Genomic DNA, 19,680 nt, shown 5'->3' with positions numbered 1-19,680 from the left:
CTCACCCTAGGCAACCCCCTGGATGGACCTTCGTCTACATCCTCGTTTGCCAGGCCCTCAAGTTCCAGGGCCCCATATCTGTTGTGTAAGGGCAACCGGGAAGGTGAGGGAGGCCAGGCAGGGGTTTGCCTGTATTAATAAGGTGTTAATAAGGCCAATGATAGGGCCAATAAGGCCCTACAAAAGGGCCTATGATATCACTAATTAGATTAAGATTTCATTGTTTATTTACATAGCAGCCAGGTAGCAGCTTTGAAAAGTCCCATAGTATCAGGATATGAGGTAAGAAGTAGGATGGAGGTATAACTATAGTAAGAACGTAGAACAAACTTGTATTTTTTCTAAAATATGCATTGCTCTGCTTAGTAACATTTCTTTAAATTCATTTTTATCTTCCATCTGAAAGATAAAGTCATCAGCAGAATATAGCTCCTAAATGGTTTGTTACTGACAGACAAAAGAGTACTTCTCACTTAGATAAGCAATGCCACTTCCTGCAGCTATTAAATGTTTACACAATCGCTCTTATACAACTGCTTAACCAGCCTGTTTCTATGCAATTTGTGAACTCTCATGGCTCTTCAGCACGTGGTACTTCTAGCATTATAAAACAAAACTTTTATTCCAAAATGTATCTGGTTGAATTTGGGCAGCGTAGTTACAGTTGCTGGCTGTGACAGATCAGGCGCTGTCAGAAGCAATTCTTTGAATCTGGCTTAACTTCTCTATTACTGATCCTCCACTGTAATTACTGTGCTGCCATATTATGTCAGTGCTTCACTGACCCCAGTGGGAAGTTGGAACTCATCTAGAACTTCTAGCATGTGTCAGACTGTTTCTCTGATCATTTTTTCTTGGCAAAACTCTCAGAAACCACTCTAACTTGTTTCTACAGCCATCTGTAACAACTATGAGAAACTTTATGCAGTGCAGAGCATTTCACTTGTTAGAAACACACATGATAAAATCCTAACATGGTATTGATAGAAACACTAGTTCTGTATGTCAGAAATACTTTAGTAGTACACTGTGGAACAAGAAAATTTTGGTTACACATTCAACTTTTTTTGAGAGCCAGAGGATGCTTAAAGAAACTTAAAAATCTGAATCTTACTTGAAGCATTTGGATCATGGCGAGGTTTGTAGCTTTGAGAATCTTTGAGCATGTTCTCTTTAGTATTGGATTGACAGACACTTTTGAATGGTTTGCAGAATGGTTTCATATTAGTTTGAGATAAAGCAGTTGGGACTGTGTCATGAGTCCCTATTCCAGCCTGAAAACACCTGCCACTGCTGAAGTCATCTGCTGAAATTACACCCATCACTTCAATTTCTTTTCCTCCAACCATCAGTGTTTGGCCTTCATCAAGACTGTCTAGCTCTTTAGATTTATATCCAGCACCTAAAAGAATATAAAAATTTAGCAATTAAGACAACATAGCAAATACTACTTCCTTAACATCAGTACTCATCTGCAGGAAGAAAAACCAAAACTGTCAACAGGTATTTGATTCTTAAGCATTTGAATTGTTACACATATGAACTCAAAAAGCCTTTCTCTCCTTAACAAGAGTTTCACATTTCAATGCTAATAATCAGAATTAGATACCAGACTATCTAAGCAAATATTCTATCATCATCATCTGCAATCAGTTCTACTGAATGTCAAATATCTATTTAAGGAAATTTACAAAAACCAGCCCCATATCATAAAAACTAGCGCTTGCCTTAGTTTTAAACTTTCTCAAAACTAATGACCATTCTTTTTCCTTCCTTTCATGCCCCGATATGAACACCACTAGCCCCTCTTGCTGTTGATCTAGACAGAATACTTGACTTCTAAAATCATTCTAAATTAGCTTTTTACAATTAAGGACTCATATGCATCTGAAATCTTTACTTCTACATATGCTCTGAAACATATATGCCTGATTTTTGCCAAGACTTATTAATCAACTCAATAGTTTGCTCATTCAAAAACCTATCAGGGAGCTGATGAATTTTTCTATGCCCCCTTAGGGACTCTATCAGGTGGGCATTCTCAGAGCAGCTACCACATACTATTAGTCTCATTACAGAACACAGCGGCAGCTGCCACTTTCTTTTAAGACAAAGATGTAGGAAAGAGTGGTGGTTCCTTCTTTTAAATAGTATTCTAGTGGTTAAAGCTCTCACATAACGAACGGGAGACATATAGAGTTTCTTTTCTTAACTTGGGGAGGTCAAAGCCACATCTCTACCTCAAAATTAGAAACAGGAATGTTTCTTTACCCCAGTTGATGAATTTGTGCCACTTTGAATAAACAGGCTTGGATCCTTAGTTGGGCCAAAAAAATAAAAAGCATGACTGTGTAGATCAGCAGTTAAAGCACTCAGCTGTAAAAAAGGCAAAACTCCCCAAGCTTTTACACATATTTTATCCAACAAACAGTACATAGAAAGACTGCTGGGAGCTGTTTGCAAAGCTCAGGTCTCCCACTTCTAGGAATGTGCCTTTCCCAAAGGGTTGGAAGGTGAAGATCTGGATTTGAATTCCTGTACGAGAATAAATTTACTGAGGTGTCTCAGTCTAAGCAAGTGCTGAAAAATAGTCTGGCCAAAAGGGAAAGGGAGATTATTTTTCTTCCCCTCCTCTAAATGCATGCAAAAAGCACACAGTGACCCTTGTTTGGGTCTTGAAATAAGAACACTTGCTTTCAGGAAAGAGCTGAAGATGCCAGAACCCAAGAGAACACACATGCCTTCCTAAATGAGGTGCCTGGAGAGGGTATTTATGACCTCTCCTTTGCTCTACATTTTTGTTTTCTGTTACTGCCTCTACATAGCTTCAAGCTCAGCATACTGAATACAGGTGTATCCCTGTGCAGGATCTTTTGGATTACGGTCTGAAGAGTCTAATTCTACGACATGATGGGCTTTAAGGGTAGATGGGAACTTAGGAGAGGCAAAACACAAACCTACAAAGCTCAAATGTTTATGCAGCTGCCAGAAATAATAACTGTTTCTATAACATACAGCAAATTACAAGAGAGCATTTCCTAAATTCTTTGTAATGCATTATTAAGGAATTAGGACATTTGCAAGAGAGAAAAGCAAGATGTTCTGCTGCCTTGAAAACAAGCTACAGCCTGTGCTGGTTTTAGATTCCCATGCACCTTCTTAGATCCAGCCCTGGTATGCCTAAGTAAAAAAAAAAATCTTCCTTTGCCCTTTTCTTCCCATTTAAAAATAATAATCTTGGATGCTCATTCACATTCACTGTAAACTTCCTAGTATTAAATGCAATTTTGGAGGTAAGCACCACTACCAGACCTTTCCTTCTCACTCGATGGGCTTGTAGAATAATAGCAGAAATTTAAAACTTACATTGCTTAAATTGGTCAATTTATTATTTTCTTAGAATCAACGAGCATTGAAAGCAACTCCGAATGGGCAAGTTAGCACCAATGGCATTGGTATCATTGTGCTCCCTGACACCATCAAACACAGCAAAAACACTTTTACCAGCAAAAATCAGAATATTCATTTTTCTGTTGTTTTCTGCTAATTCAAGAAGACAGGACTTGAAAAAAACACAAGAACAACAGGGTGGTGGCTGATGCATTCCAGGCACTACTCTCTTTCTCTCTGCCTTTTTCAAAAACAAGCAAGACTGTACATATATTGCTTTGCTATAAATAAATTCAAATTAACTTCTAAGTCACAGACTGATTTGCAAATCAAAACTGCCTGGTCCTGACAAGGCTCACAATGTCATGATTGTAACAAAAGACCACAGAAGCCACCTCAGCCCTAAAATTAATCAACTTATGTTTTGTAGCAACATTGTCCAATCCTACTCCCTTACAAAATATCTTTGGCTCAGTTAGCAAAGTTAATTCTTGCTTTGCTTTCAGTAAAAAATCATTGCTTCAAGTTGACTGCAACTTATAGTTCGCAAGTCTTATTTTTAACTCTGATATCAACCCAAACTGTGTCTTACAGCAGCAGCTGCTGCTAAAACTGCAAGACTAAAAATTGCTACACAGTTGACTTTGGCTTGGCTGGAAAATGTTGCTGTTTGCTTGTCTTTCTGACAAAGATAATATTTTTAGCACAGACCCAACCTCTGACATTCCCGGTTGCCATACTACTGACCGGCATATCTACAAGGAACTTACCTGTATATTTTCCCCTAATTTTAACACCTTCTCCAGTGCATTACGGGAGCAACCAAAATCAACTACTCATCCCTCATTTGGTATCTCTGCTGAATTAGTACAGCCATTCACTTCCAGATCCTCTCCTTGGGCTAGCATTTGGTATTTCTGTGAATAATGTTATTCAGCCTGCCCCAGCCTCCCCCACGCATCTGCCTTACATATAAGAAATATAAAGCTTTCTTGCCATCTCCCCCCCGCCCTCCCCCAAAAAAACCCTACTGTTTTTTCATCCTGTGGTCGACATCAGTATGGAGAACTCTGAATTATCTAAAGAGCTGGGTCTCTTGTTATTCAAAGCACAGTAATTTTAAGCCAGTTGTTCGCTTACACAAGTATGCAAATCTACAGTACCTCTTCCAATGTCTTTGCCTTCCATATCTTTCAATATTACTGACTTTCCTTTTGTAATAAGAACAGCATCGCCTTCCCACTTCTTGTGCTTTTTCTTTGATGCCTTACACCACACAACACTGAAATATTTCGCAAGGCAGTCAGGTTCTTCCCGAGCTGCTTCTTCCTTTGCTGTCCCTGATGTTGGCAAACACTGTGCATCTAAAAGGGAAATAAAATAACAAAGAATATCTCAGGTTCTCTTGATGAAGTGTACAGTCATTTGCATTTCAAACAAACCAAGGACAATCTATGCATTTCATCTTATATAAACAAAGTGGTGTATTTCCTGTCCTGGGCCGCTTATGGTAAGTTTGGACTGAGACAGAACAGCACATAAGGACTCATCCTGAAATAGGAACATTTAAATTGTTTGGGAAAGTATGCACTTCCAGGAAAAGCACATTACTTGGTACATTAGTAAGTGAGCTCCTGATCTGACATACATACAAGATGATGAGAGTGGAGAAGGAATAAAAGAAAAGGCTGGAAAAAAACAAAAGGGGAATGACCATAGGAGAAAATGAAAACAGGATCCTGGTGAGATGGTGCTGGGCAAGGTTCTGGATGCAAGGACAGGAACGCAGAACTCAAGAAAGGGAGCAAAGGAGGCCAGTAACCAGATCTGGAAGTGAAGTCATCGGTACTAAGCGGCATAATTGTAATAATGCAAAAGATCATTTCAACTCCTTTCCTTATACCCTTTAAAAATAATTGTGCAAATCTTGAAACAGACCATCTCTTGAGTTTGCAGCAACTCAAATGTTGTTACTAGCCTTAGATTGATTTAGATTTGTCAGCAGTTACCTAATGATAAGTGTCACAAATGTGACAAAAGGCAGTTAAGAAATCATAATAGAACAGACAGCAGTTGATTATAATATCGATTAAGAATAAACACATGCTTTCAGGAGTTAGCAATCTGACGTAAGTAATGGTAGATAAGTACCCAGCATTACCTAAAGGAGTATCTGTAGCATTCCTTTTCAGCACATGCACAGCTTCAAAGGGAGAATCAGACTAATTTTCATTAAAATACCCTTGCATGCTGGTTAAAGGCTTAAATCGGTTTGCTCCTTTGATTCCATCTGGGATTCAACACTATACAAATCTGTTACAAAAAAGTGCTTATGCCACAGACTAACCTTTCTAAAATTTCCAAGTGTGCAGATATTTAAAGGAGAAGCAGCAAGAGTAAACTTTTGCTCACAATAATGGTCCAATAAAGAGGCAACCTTATCACTTCAAGTCTACATATTCTTAAAACTGCAAAACACTCATAAGTTACATGCCTAAAATGAGTGCAATTTTTCAGACTAGCATTTACTAAAAAGGTATTATCTCAATGAAAAATGCTATATTTATTGAATGGAATTTTCTTCCCAAAGCTCTCTAAAAGTTTTATTGTCTGTATAGAACTCTATGCTAACACAGTGCCTAACGTAGATAGGATTTTCCATAGGTGGATTTTTCTTCAGGGCATTAGCCAACATCTGCAGTGTTTCATGCGACAGATGCCCCCATCTCCAAGGGGTAACAGAGCAGCTACTGAACACTGGCACACTGCAGAAAGATGAGAAAACGGAACAGAGCAGCTCTTTTTGAAATGCAGGGAATGCTTTGTCGATGAAACCGGGGAAATGAGCCAGAGAGCAAGAATAAATCCTTGCAGTTTTGCAAAAAGGTACAAAGGCTCTATTGGATCTTCAGTAATCACAAGTGATAAGATTTAGAGGAGCAAAGGAGAGAGGGGGGGAAGAGAGAAAACCCATACATTGCTAAAAATACAAAAGACTAATTTGATTCTGTATTGTGTTTCTAATTGTAAACTGATTCAACAAGATAAATACAAGATTGTTTTTCTCTTTGCTTTTCAAACTGATTCTCTTAATCAGCAACTTCTTTCCTCGTATTAAGATTTTAAGTAACTGTTACTGCAAGAACTGGAGATTTCATTGCAGAACTTTCTTCTCTCTCTTGGATGGCCATCCATAAACAAATGACCACCTCCTTGCCTCCTCCACGGACCTCCCACATGCGTTTGGTGACCCCTGAGATCTGTTTTATGGTCATTGCTCTTTTACTCAGGGAGTCCTGCGTGATGTTATCTGAATCACCAGTAGATTAACTTTCAGGTCAATAACAATTCTTCAAACTCTTCTTATCCCTACTTCATTTAAAATAATAAGAAAACCAATAATTTAGAAACAGAGCTGGAAATCGCTAGCGTTTTGTAATAGCGACTTTTGCCGAAAAGGATTTCCAAAGCAACCTGCCCCCAGTGAGAAGCAAACTGGGCACCAATATTCTATACAATGCTACCATGTTCCTATGGGAAAACTGAAAAATAACAGCCTCTGCAGTGCTCAGATTTCTTCCCTCAATTTGTCTTCTGAATTATCACAATTTCTGCTTATAAAAATATCCAATAACGATTTGGTTTTATGCTACATAAAGTATTCTCCTTTTACCTATAACTACAGTATAGTTTCAGATAAAAGTGTTAAGGTATTTTTCTTTTTTTTTAAATTAAACATTTTTTATGTAAAAATAATTACATCATCTCAAAATTATCTTCCATAGAATTCCCTTGAAAAGAAAACGTAAACCTGTTCACTAACAATGCTGATTAGGTATTTGCATTCAACCTTCTTTTTATCTTATCATTTTTGTTTGTATTCAGCATCACACCTATTTAACTTCAAAGATTTATTCCAGTGCAACAGAATATCCAAATTCAACAAATACAGTGTCAGAAACTTTTCAGGAATTGAAATGAGAGTGGTATGTTATGCACAGGGACTAAGTTCAGTGTTTGATACAGGGGTACAGAAAGCCACGCTTTCAACAGTAAAACCCTTGCTGCTCACTGACCGTAGATAGTATCTTAAATAGAGCTGGGTTTGCTGAGACCCTGGAAGGTAAACTGCAATTGTAAATTCTGAGCTCTGCTGTTAATCAGTTTGGACTGAAAATAATAAGTAACAGGAACTATGTGCACACCACAGTATGAGAAGGATCAGGAAATCATGCCCACTCATTTCTCTCCCAAACAGCAAACCGCCCAGCCTGGGAGCGCGGTTTTCTTAACCATGAAGAAACTCTAGCAAGTGGCATGTCTTTCCTTGCAGAATGAAGGGCTTGGGAACTTTAAAGACATGGCTAATAACGCTTTGAAAAGCTTCCACAAATAAAAAAAGCTTTCTCTCTCTGGTTGAGAAAGCAAGGGCTTAAGTTTCAAGATATAAACGATAGCCTAGTTGATATGAGGAAAAGTTTCAGCAGCCTCAGGAAGGTGATGATTTACAGAAAGCGGGCCAGGATCCAGGAGAGGGGATGGGGGAACATTCCAATGGCAAACTAGTTTAACCAGTTTCTGATGAGCAAGATTTAGAGCAAATGCATCGATTAAGTACGTTAGGTTACTCCCAATGCACCAAGAAAGCAGCTGCATTATGAAAGACTACAAAAGGTAACTCAAACGTGCATTTTCAGTAGACTATACACTGTAGCTTGCAGCACTGTAAGTATAGGTTACCGTAAGGAGTGCGGCATGCTCCAGCGAGCAGGGCACTAGACACCTCGGCCTGAGGTGTGGTTTAATGGATGGCTTAATCCCATCCAACTGCAGGCTGCTGCCAAAGCCCATGAGCTCACCTTTCCTTCCCTCTCCCCCTCTGCTTCCCATCCACCAGCTGCAGGCAAACCAGCTCAATGAATCCCATCAGCAACTACGGTCAATACAGGGAAGGGATATATGCGGTTTGGAACAAGGAGACTGGGAGGCTGCCCCTTTTTTTGTGGCAGCTACTGTTAGGTTGGGGTGATTTTGAAACCATGGGACCTGCCAAGTTACCCAATACCTCTGTACCTGAACTTCCACGTTGTAAGCGTGTATGGAACGATGGGGAGTTTTCCCCTCAACTGCTCTGAATCTTCTAAATAAAAAGCGCTGTCACAATGCAAAAATTACAATTTAAAGAAGACAACTTTGATTCAAGTTGTGCTGTATGGCGCTAAGGAATAATTAAAAAAAGAGAGGGAGGCAGAGCAAAAAATCTGGACTGAGGTAAAAGGAGATTTGGGCTCTGAATGAATCACAGCCGAAACTCGATGGCAGCACTCTGCTGCAGCCTCTGCAGCCCCTCTGCATGCGTGCCATCGATCTGCTCCGCAGAGCCAGTGTCATCTCCAGCTTCTGAGCAGAGGAAGTAATCAAAAAATTCTTTAATCAAATTAATTCATAACATTTAGAGAACAGATATTTACATAGTAGTTAAATGTCTTGTTCCATATGAAAGATCTGTACGTTAAACACTCCTAAGATATCCCAGGAATATTTAAAGAAATAGGAGAGAGATAGCATCATCCTTCATTTGCAAAGCTGTTTCAGTCTAATGATAAACTTAATACTAAGCCAACATGTAAATGTATACTAGTGTGCCTCAAAGAGGAAAAATATGTAATAACTCTTCTCACAGCACTTCTATGAGACTTTTATGAGGAGTGCAACCAGCAAGAGTCGAGCTGACTTGCCTTAAAACCATAGGAATCAATGACAGCTGGGATTACATCTCAGAGTCGCTTGATTACAACCCAGTGCTTTGTACCCCTCCTTCAAACACAAAATGTATATGTAATTCATCTCGCATATATCAACATCGTCAGCAAACTCACCTAAAGACTGCTATTTCAAGCAGGAACACTTCAAGAATACTGAAACACATCATTGTTTTACATCCAAAATTATTTTTAAACAAAAATGCAAATGATCACAATTTTTTAATATTTTTAAACATCTGTGTCAGTCACTTTATATGCATATTTTTCATCTGAAATTCCAATCAAACTAGCCCCTAGATTGCTGAACATGCATTACTATGCAGATGTCCATTAGTAGATCTTACATAGCTGGTAACTTTGCCAGGCCTTCATCAGTCCATACGACGTCTTCCATGCTAGCTCTCTCAGTTTAAGCATACATATTCACACACATGCACGATGTCCATAAAAACTTTCAGTGAAAGAAAAACCACTGTTTATGAGAACAAAAATCACAGGTTAATGCAGTGTTAGTCACAATAAACTATTATTCCTTGTAGAAGTTCTAATAACTCAATACCCTGGAGAAGAATCTAAAAATCTGGGGAGAAGATAGCGCTTCTTTTTTCTTTTGGCTGGGGTAAAACTTTTTCCATTCCTGAAAGCTAAAAGCTCTTGGAAATAAATGCAGTTTGCACATTCTCTGCAGCTTAATTTCCTGAGGATTACACACTGGACATGCTCTAACTGAGGCCAAGAATAGCTTTCTCTGTAGTCACAGCTCCCACTGCTCAGACCAAAGCTGGGTCTCTTCCAAGCATGCCAGCAGGGAATTTCTCGTGGTCCCTCTCCTTCGGAGACCTCATCTCCCCTCCTGACACCAACCAGGGAAAGATGGCAGAGGGGACAAGGACCAGCTACAAGGAAGAGCAATTTGGGAGAAGCAGCGTGAAAAGAAAGACTACCGCTGGAAAGGAAGGCTGATGTTAAACCAGTAGAAAACTGACAACTGGGTAAAAGACCGTCAGAGCTGGAAGCAGAGCGCGCCAGAGAAAGGCTAGAAACCAAGCATGGAGTAAAAAGAGTAGGAAGACAACAGATTGTTTTAGGAGAAGGGATGGGGAAAATAACTAGGGCAGACTAGGACTGGAGTCCAGTGTAAGAGTCAAGCAGCAGAGTGTTGGGATTTTCTGAGCAGGAACTGGAGCAAGAAAAACTTACTGCCCCTCATCTCTGTCCCTCAAAATTCAAGGTTCACTAAAAAACATATGGCTGGAAGCCATCAAGGGAAATCAAGGGAAGACTTGGGAGGAGGAAATTAGAACAGGAGCTGACTGGACAGTGACAGGGAAAATAAAGTGAAAAGTGACAGTGGAAGAAACCAGCTAAGGACAACATGGCATTGCAACATAAAAGATGTCAAGCAGGTCAGCCCAGAAGGGCACTCAGAGCAACCCAACCTCCTGGTAAACAGGGCCCACTCCTCTTCCCCCATCCTTCTAGTTTAACTTTTTCCCTAATTCAAATTTTAAGGCTACCAAGGTAGTCTTAAAGGTAGTCAACATAAAACTACTATAATTGTTATTCTGTTCCATATAATTTTACAGAACGGGATTCAGCAGCTACTTTCCATGTGGGTAGGGCTGGGGGAGGAGAGCAAGGGGAGATTTAGGTGCAACATAATGAGATGGAGGCAATTAAGCTTTTGAACTGGATCCATTTGACTGATCGTACCCTGCAAGACAAACCCAAATCAATTCTGAGTTTAGGACTGGTAAAGAACCCAGAATCGGGCAAATAATTTCTAGTGGACAAGTCAGTGAAGGCAAAGCAAGAGCTAAAGCTTGGATCACCGTATCGTTTTCCCCCAAGTTCCTTTGGTACTTTCTGCTCTTGAACTGAAAAATTTTCACTCTTTCAGTTTCTTTGCCGTCAGCAAACACATGCAAAACTCACTGGGCAAAACGCTGCATGTCACCATATTAACAGTCTACACTGAATTCGGTGACCTCCTAATGCAGTCATTCACTTTATTATCCCAAAGGGTAAAGATAAGAGTTTCAACCTTGCCTGTCTTACATAGACGAAAACATCAAATTATATGGAATAATCTGTTTAGAAATGTTAATTTGCTCTAAAAGCCAAAAGATTAATATCTACAACCCCGTGGTACAAAACTACATCACACCCCCACCCCATCCCCCAAACCCCAGCTTCCACTAAGTGAATAGTTTTAAGGTTGGGAAGTTGAGCAAAGTTTGGAGATGTCAAAAATAAGACTGGTCCTGACAGACCTGATCTGCCCCATTGTGCGTACACATTAATGACAAAGTCTTTACAGAAAACATCCTGCACTACATTGCTGCGGGACCTCTTGCTCATTCAGTGGAGAGAACTGAACTGCTCAGCAGCGGCAGGAAAAAAGAGGCTGCTGCTGCCTACGCGATCCCTCAGCTGCCTTGTTGCAAACTGCAAAAGGTGTGTGATGAAGGAGGCTGAGACTGCAAGGACAGAAAGTCCACTCTTGTGGTTAGATAAGCTGAATAGTCCCTTAGAGAACTGGATTTTACTTGCATGTCTTCTAGAGTTCCTCTGTGGTCATTTAATCCCAACTTTTCAGCAGTAAATGTTTGCCTGAGCGCCTGACTTCAGTCTCATTTGTAGTAATAGTGAACACTCATGGGTGCAAATGGAAGTTGTGGCTTGGAAACATCAACTGTATGGTATACTAAAGCACTGAGATAATGCAGTCCTGGCTGATTCAGTCTGCACCTTCAGTAATAACAAGGCTTTTTGTTTTTATTCTCTCTGTGCCTCAACTCCTTCATTATCTCCTAGAAAGTGGAGATTATACCAACCTCTTATCTCACAAGGATGTTGTGAAACGTAATTACATCTATGAAGCACTCAGATACTATCATGATGGGCACCAGAGGAAAAAAAAAACATTAGCTAATTAATTCAAAACGGTTTGAATAGTGTGCTGAAAACAAGGCATAAGTCCATAACTGAACAAAGAGGTGGCAAGAAAATACTGAATAGTGGCTCACTAAGTGGACACAGTCCATTCTGTGAACTGAAATTGGCAAGGAAGGCTACAGAAATATAATCCATAATCATGTAATTAATGACTACACCCAACAGCATGAGAAGGCTGGATTCAGGTTGCACGTATTTGCAAGTTTTTGGGTACTTGAGTGTATAACCTTAATTTTCTTTTCAAATAGGAGCCTTCTATATACAATAATAGAGATGGTACATGTACTTAATTTGAACAAGTAGGAACAATCCTCTCATCACCGTTTAATGAAACATTTACCTTTTAAGGGTATCAACTGCAGAGAAGGGAGGATGGAGAGCACATACTTTCAAAATTATAGCTCCATGGTAGAAAACTGTTCTTCCTAAACCTCAACTGTCTAAAAATCCAACTGACTCCAGCTTCCACTGTAAAAATTTAATGAACTAAGCTGAAAGCTTCTGTCAAGTCCACAGAAATAGATGTGCAAGTCCTATTATCAAAGGAAAAAGCAGCATCATTGAGAATTCTGAAAGGCTGCAGGCATCATTTGGTGCAGTGAGCCAGGTCAGCTCAGTAAAACATTGGAACCAGTCAAATGCTATCCAAGTTGACTGTTTACTACACTTCTTAATGTTGCCATCCATACCGAAAGTTGTTTTGATTAATTTGTCAAGTAAAGGCTCTTTTACTTCAAAAAATAAATGCAAAAGTCATGTCAGGAAGCAACATCTATACGTGGGTTCTGTAAATATTGAATGTTATTGCAATAAATGATAGTCTAAATGGGATATAAGTGGAAAAATTCCAAACATTTAAATTACCAAAAAATCCAAATTACTAAGAAATAGTTATTAGACTGTTACACAATCACAGGCTAATTGTAGCCATCTCAAAAAGCAGTCAATTTTTGAAGCAGCTTGCAGCGATATAAGTATGCATCCTTTTGTGTTTAAATGTTAATGGAAGGTACACAGCTAAATCCATATGTGGTACTTTGAAAATATATAGTTTGGCATTCTCTTAAGCATTTGCTATTACTTTTACTGTTTTTTATTACAATTAGAACTATATTTCTGTGCTGCACAAAATCTTGGTTCCTAAAATGCAAAGACTTTTAGATCTGTAACAAAAAGCAAGCAGGCAGAAAGGGATTTCTTAAGATTACGTATCCTTTGTATTAACATCTGTTTTAGCACATATTGGAAGGAAAAACATTTTTAACGTACTGTTTGTGTTTGTTAATGGCCATCTTTGATTTCCCTGGATTATAATAAAGAGTCCTTAAAATAAAAATATAAAACTTATGCCCAGTGTGATAAGTATGAAACACAATATATTCCTAACCTAAATTATTTAAACAGGACTGTTTAAAATTTATGCCATTACCCTAGAAAGAGGCACACAAAGGATGAGTCATATTTTTGACAATTTTCATGTGTTATGCAGCAATGATTACTTGCAGAGTGGCTGACGAAATATTTGGAAAGGGAAAGAATAATCTTTCCAAATCAAGTTACATAACTTTGATGTACATAAATTTAATCCATTCAGTAGTCCAAGCAGAAAAGGAATATTTATGGCCCAAGCACAAAAACCTAGAGCTCTAGTTATAATTCTTACTAGGAAAGCAAAACTGGAACAGGGAAGATGAGGGAGGAGGGAAGAGGAAAAATTCATCCTTGTGGAGGTAAGCGATGCTTACTGTGCTGCCTTTGCTGGTTCTGTATGTAAGAAAACTGAATACAACTTAAATTGCATAGAAATTCCAATGCAAATTAATAAGATGATTCCATGCAGGCAGCTGTAAATTCAGGATGCTTTTAACAGAGTCTACTATGTGTCAGCCCTGCCTATTTTTGGTCCTGAGCTGACCACTTATATAAGAAAATGCTAGAGGACATGGAGACATGGCAGCTTTCCATCAGCAGACTGGGTCCATTTGCTATTCCCAAGGGATTGCTTTGACCCTTGATGCCTCTGCAGCACGCGCAGCTCATCTTATCAACTTACCGTATGCATATCTCATTGAGTATGTGTGTGTACGTACATATGTACATGTGCATACTCATCAGAGAAGGATGAGATTCAAAAAAAGATCAAATTTATCTCTACTATATTTCATCTGAGAACAATCTTTACAGATGCCCACTATATATTCAGAGCTAAAGTACCTGAAACTCTCAAAATAGATTTAACTTCTGACTGTCGAAAAACATCTTTAGTACCATCTTGGAATTTGACTTAGGAATAGCGTATTTTCAAAAGTCAACTACAGCAAATTAGCACATACAGCTATCTAACAAAACCTCTTCAGAAACGAACAAATTTTGTCGAGCAGAAATAATTATAACTAACAACAATGGCAAAATTCCCTAAGTAAGCTTAATTCAGCCCTCACCTGTGCACACACTATGCAGTACTCTGAATCACAGAGCTACGAGCCGTATTTTCCAGGCTATTGCTGGTCTCAAACTTTTCGCAGAAGAGCTAGGCCATTACCTATCCAGCTGTATAGTCCAAGAGCTTTGAAATCCTTACCGCCCCGAAAGAAGGGCAGTTGTGCTCGAGATCCTTGCTGTCATCTGTCACCCTCTCTGGATCTAAACAAAGTGGCTTCCTCACTGCGGCTGCCTTGGCCTGCTAGCAGCAAAACTCGGGACACATTTTCTTGCTTTCATTCAAGGTGTTCACAGCTGAGAAATCACTGTTCTCCTCTCAACAGTGCAGTGTGCCCAGGTTTGGACAGACTCTCCTAAAAATTCAATTAGGGGCTATATCTGAAGTATAACAAACTTGTACTGAAAATGACCAAATTCTGTGTTTGCCAATGACTTAAGAATTATACAAACTTGAGCGAGGTTTTATAGGAATGGCCAAAGACCAGCTTGGTGCCAAATTTCAAGTACTTTTTCAAAAGCACAGAGAAACTATAACACTACAAAGGGAAGATCATAAAAATTCAATACATACAAACCAGCGTATTCTCCTCTCAGTCTGGTTCACAGAAAAAAGCTGAGCTACTTCAAAAAGACAAACACACACAAATACATATCTAGAACATACACATTATAGCCTGAGAGGAGGCAACCCAGCATAAAGTGACTTCCATGTCACCTGGAAGTCCATCATGATGTACAACCTACTGCCAAAGCTTCCTTACAATGCAAAATAATGCAAACATCACCTGGGTGAAACTTGCAGAGTTTACAAGTCAAAATAATGTTTTTTGGCTTACATGTGCACCCCTAAGTGAATGCCATATTATGACATGAGAATGTATCAACAGTAATAGTAATGTTATACATACCGACTTTTACTTCGGTCTTTCTGGTACGTGCCACACAAACATTTCTAGACTTCACAGAATGGTATTCTTAATAGTATCAACAAGTGGGCTAAGTAAAATTTACCTGCAAACTGCTGCAGAGTTATAATAAATTACTCTCTTTCACATGCCCTCTTCAGTGATAAATAATAGATACAACTTCAGACTACTGCAACAGATTTTATGTGATAGAGGAAACAAATAACGTTGTAGTAACTAACCACAGGCAGTCCAAAATCCCTCCTCGACATCCCCAAACTAGATAAACATTTTGTCCTATTGTTTCACTGTTAAATTAAAGAAAAAAAAATTTGGTAATTTATAAATTGATTTACTTATTTCAAGCATGCAGAAAGTTCTAAGCTTTAAAAATAGACATTTTTGAGAAAGCATTAGCAATATAGACAAGGATCATATAAAGACATACCAAGTAAGCAAATGGCAACATACAGAATACTGTAAATAAAATGATTGAGCCTTAACCAAACTGGATCCTGACATCAGCTGAGTATGGAGGGGCACCATAATCCAGAGGAATTATTTTTTAGCTGACATTCATGTTAAATTATGCTAATTATTGTGATTATACTAACTATAGATGACAATCGAGAGCAAACAGGAAATGGCCAGGAAACAATGACTTATTTTTTTTTAAAAACTCTATTTGCATACATAAAATACAAAATCTTAAGTAGGATTTTTCAAGTCTGCAGTTTTGCTAAACAGCAAATAGAAGTCATAAATCATGTGGAGTAACTGCTGATTAAGTATTCAATGAAAATTATATTATATTCTTCTTGTGTGAATAATACAGAGTCAAACAAGGTGTTACGTTCACTCAGAGGTGTTTGGATACATCAACAAACCGTTCTGTGTAATCACTACGATAAAATAGTGTGAAATCCCATAGCACGGAAGAAAGGCAGGGACAGTGGGGAATGCCAATGCCTGCAGACGGCTGAGCTTTCCTTGGGTTCTCTGACCTTACCACCCCCTCTTACACACAAGTCACAGACGAGGTTTTCAACTACTTTAGCACCAAAGAACTGCAGGTTTTACAAGAAAGAATTCACAGAGACTAATTTTGTTAGCTAGTCTTCAATAAAACTTCAGGAAATTGTATCTTTATTATGGAGGAAACTTTGCCCAGACTAAGTGAATGCCATTAAGAGCAACCATCACTACAGAGGCAACTTGGCTGACATCAAGGTGAACGCTTTCATTTTTAGCAGAGATAAAACACAGAAACATAGGTCACAGAATGACTGAAATTTAGTCATGTGTTACACACCCAGCTAACAGACTATTATTTTAACTACTGCAAACAGCACCTTTTTTTTTTTTTTTTTTTAAATCTAAGACTTAGACAATGAGATTTTTCAAATTATTTAAGACCTAGATATTTAAAAACAGAATACAGGCATGACTTGTTAGGAATACACACTAAGAAGCTACATTTCATGTATTTTAAAACCTTGAAAAATGCTAAAAGGCATTCTTTCTAAAGGCTTCTCTTTATTTTCATGTGCAAAATGGAAAAGTAATCAACATGCTAGGAAAACAACACTTTATCATCTTCATGAGTAACCTTTTTATGATTTTACCAAAGTTAAAATTCATATGGAACCATCCTAAAGCACTTTAAAATAAGACACAAGAAATTTTAAAAGACAGCTTAGCCAGCCAGCCTGGGTACCACAGTTCCCCACAGTTCCCCATTTGCTCCTCCCACTCAGAAACAACTCTCTCATAATTATAAGCAACTTGCCTATTGGAAATCCAGTGGACACAAAGTCTGCCCAAAGAAGATCATATGCAAGTTCTAGTCTATGCGTTTTCATTGTATGGGGGGAAAAAAATGCCAAGCCAGAAAATGTGTAGAAATATAAATGAAATAAAGGAATTGAAGCTAGTGATGTGGAAGATGTTAGAAAACAGGAGCATGACAAGCAAGATTAGCTATAAGTAATCTCTCCTGGTCTTGGAGTACATCTCTCTCCTACCACTTCTACCTGATAAGAATTCTGATCTAAGGCAAGCACATCAACTGAGATGATTCCACAGGAGTCAAAAGCGAGGTAAGCGGGGAGGGACAAAAAAAAGCAAGATAATTAGGGAGCAGCCGACAAAATTATAGACTGATTATTAGACAATTACTCAGATAGATGAAGTTACACAAGATGCTATCACAATTATCACAAAGTTATCACAGTTACAGTTTTTACTCTAATCCTAAACATAAGTCCATTAGATGTTGGGAATTAAATTACTCCTGAAGCCTGTTTATTTCAGTTATCTTAGTAGAAGGACATGAACATATGGTAGAAATTTGTCCTTGCCTAAAATTACTCTGCTCGTACTATGTACATTATAAACATGCAGACAGGGAATGGCACTGCCAGATGTAATGAAGGGAATAAGAGGACAAGAACAGGGGTGAAGGAGGGAAAGGCTTCCTAACACCCCTTTCACACATGCTAACAAAATATCATTTGCTGGAACAGTAAAAATTCATAGCACTTCAAGGTCCAGAAGGACTAGCCACAGCTGTGATGCATGTAGGAATACATGGAAAAAAAAACAGGAACAGGCACTGAGAAGTGAGAAGTCTGACTCAGACAGATAACCCGATACTGTAAAGCAGATGTGGGGTGAGAAAGAAATGCAGATCCACCATCATGGAGAGGTATGATATATAGTCAGCACCATATTGCACCGACGGAGCAATATAATGTCACTGAAGGAGGAAACATTTCTGTAGTGAAAGGAGATAAATGTCATGTCACTAGTATAAAAACGAGTGAGCTACACAGGGACTCAAGAGATTTCTCCCCCCACCCCAAGCTCCCCCAAAAACCAAAAGAAACACAACCAAGAACAACAGAAATGAGAAGCATGAGAGATCTCTGAACTAGAGGTGCTGCCTGCAGATAAGAATGAAAGGCCTTCCACTAAGAAATGAAACAACAACAGAACAACCAAACGTGGGAGAACGCTGCTCATAGGGAGACAGTTCTGACCAGGCTGGTGTATTTTATTATTTCTTTACTTATTTGCATCCTTTCCCTTCCAATATCAAGAATACAAGGGAGACTGTGCTCTACCCAGAGTTCTATTTTTGCATCTACTTTGTCTTTCAGTTCAGAAAGGACTGCAAGCTTTCAAATGCTGGAAATTCCTCTGGCTCTAGTCCTCGAAATAAAAATACCATGCCAATAGAAACACTGGAGGTCACCTCTTCATCTAGCTCAAGGAGAATGAAGAATTCAACAGAAAATATTCTAAAGTCTCTAGAGCGTTTTGGTGGCCAACGTAAGAGTAGCTATAATTCAAAACCACTGCAAGATGATGAGCCGTATGGGAATTATTTTCTGAACTATTAAAAACCTGTTCATTTGCATAATATGTAAGGACAGAAACAACAAATAGAAATTAACTCCTTACCACTGGAAACCAGAATTCTGATTTTCAACTGAAAGGATAAGATCAGGCATTTCCAAATTAAGACAAGTGCAGAGAATTTAGTGCTGTTTCCCCTTTCTGAGAAGCCACATTTCAGATGGCAAAGTAGAACAAATAAAATCCTTATTTATTTATTAAAGCCAATATTTTGACTCTTGTAAACTCAGGGAAGTGAGTATCTCACTGAAGTGTTTCCAGCTATACAAACACAGATCGATATCCTTGAACTGAAAAATACAGCATAAAGCCAAGGACTGTACAGAAACAGAGGCCACTTATTCAGGCATCATCACTTTCAGCGCACGCAAAAATTCCCAACAGAACAAACGCTTACAGTGCTCTCTTCTCTAGAAAGCAACTGGAAGAGGAAAAGTACTGGGGAACTCCGTATTGACAACGTCCGTTTTCACTGTTTGTATTTTTCCTCAGTTTGTAAACAGAAGACTTGCTTCCTCTACTCTTTCCACTTGTAACCTGTTAAAGTTATCGCAGGCACCGACAGTCAAGATTATTTCTCTCGTATCACTATCATAAAATTTTAACTACAATTCTTTAAGCTCCACTAGCCCCTCAATTAAACTTACATGCTTCCAGCCTTCAGTTTTTAATAAGCATTTATTGCTTGTGGCCACAAAAGTAACCTGATTCACTCAGAAGACCAACAAGGAGGTGCGAAGCTTACCTCATTCAGAGTCTGCTGATGCAGACCAGTGCCCCATGCTCGCATGCTGAGGCTC

At 38.8% G+C, this 19,680-nt stretch overlaps 1 protein-coding gene across 2 annotated transcripts in view; it reads right to left on the bottom strand.

The window, feature by feature from the left end:
- Nucleotides 1-19,680, bottom strand: part of RAD54B (RAD54 homolog B) — a 71,242-nt gene that overhangs the window by 22,616 nt on the left and 28,946 nt on the right. For both annotated transcript variants that reach the window (XM_076329413.1, XM_076329412.1), the window contains 2 exons: nt 4,554-4,754; nt 1,115-1,402 (listed from right to left, as the gene is read on the bottom strand). In XM_076329413.1, the coding sequence (XP_076185528.1) occupies nt 1,115-1,402; nt 4,554-4,754 (489 nt within the window). The remainder of the gene's footprint in view (nt 1-1,114; nt 1,403-4,553; nt 4,755-19,680) is intronic.

The sequence above is a fragment of the Aptenodytes patagonicus genome, chromosome 2 (genome assembly GCF_965638725.1).
Source record: "Aptenodytes patagonicus chromosome 2, bAptPat1.pri.cur, whole genome shotgun sequence".
NCBI classification, from domain to species: Eukaryota; Metazoa; Chordata; class Aves; order Sphenisciformes; family Spheniscidae; genus Aptenodytes; species Aptenodytes patagonicus.
Note: the sequence above shows the minus strand (reverse complement) of the source record. Positions and strands in the feature narration are given on the sequence as shown.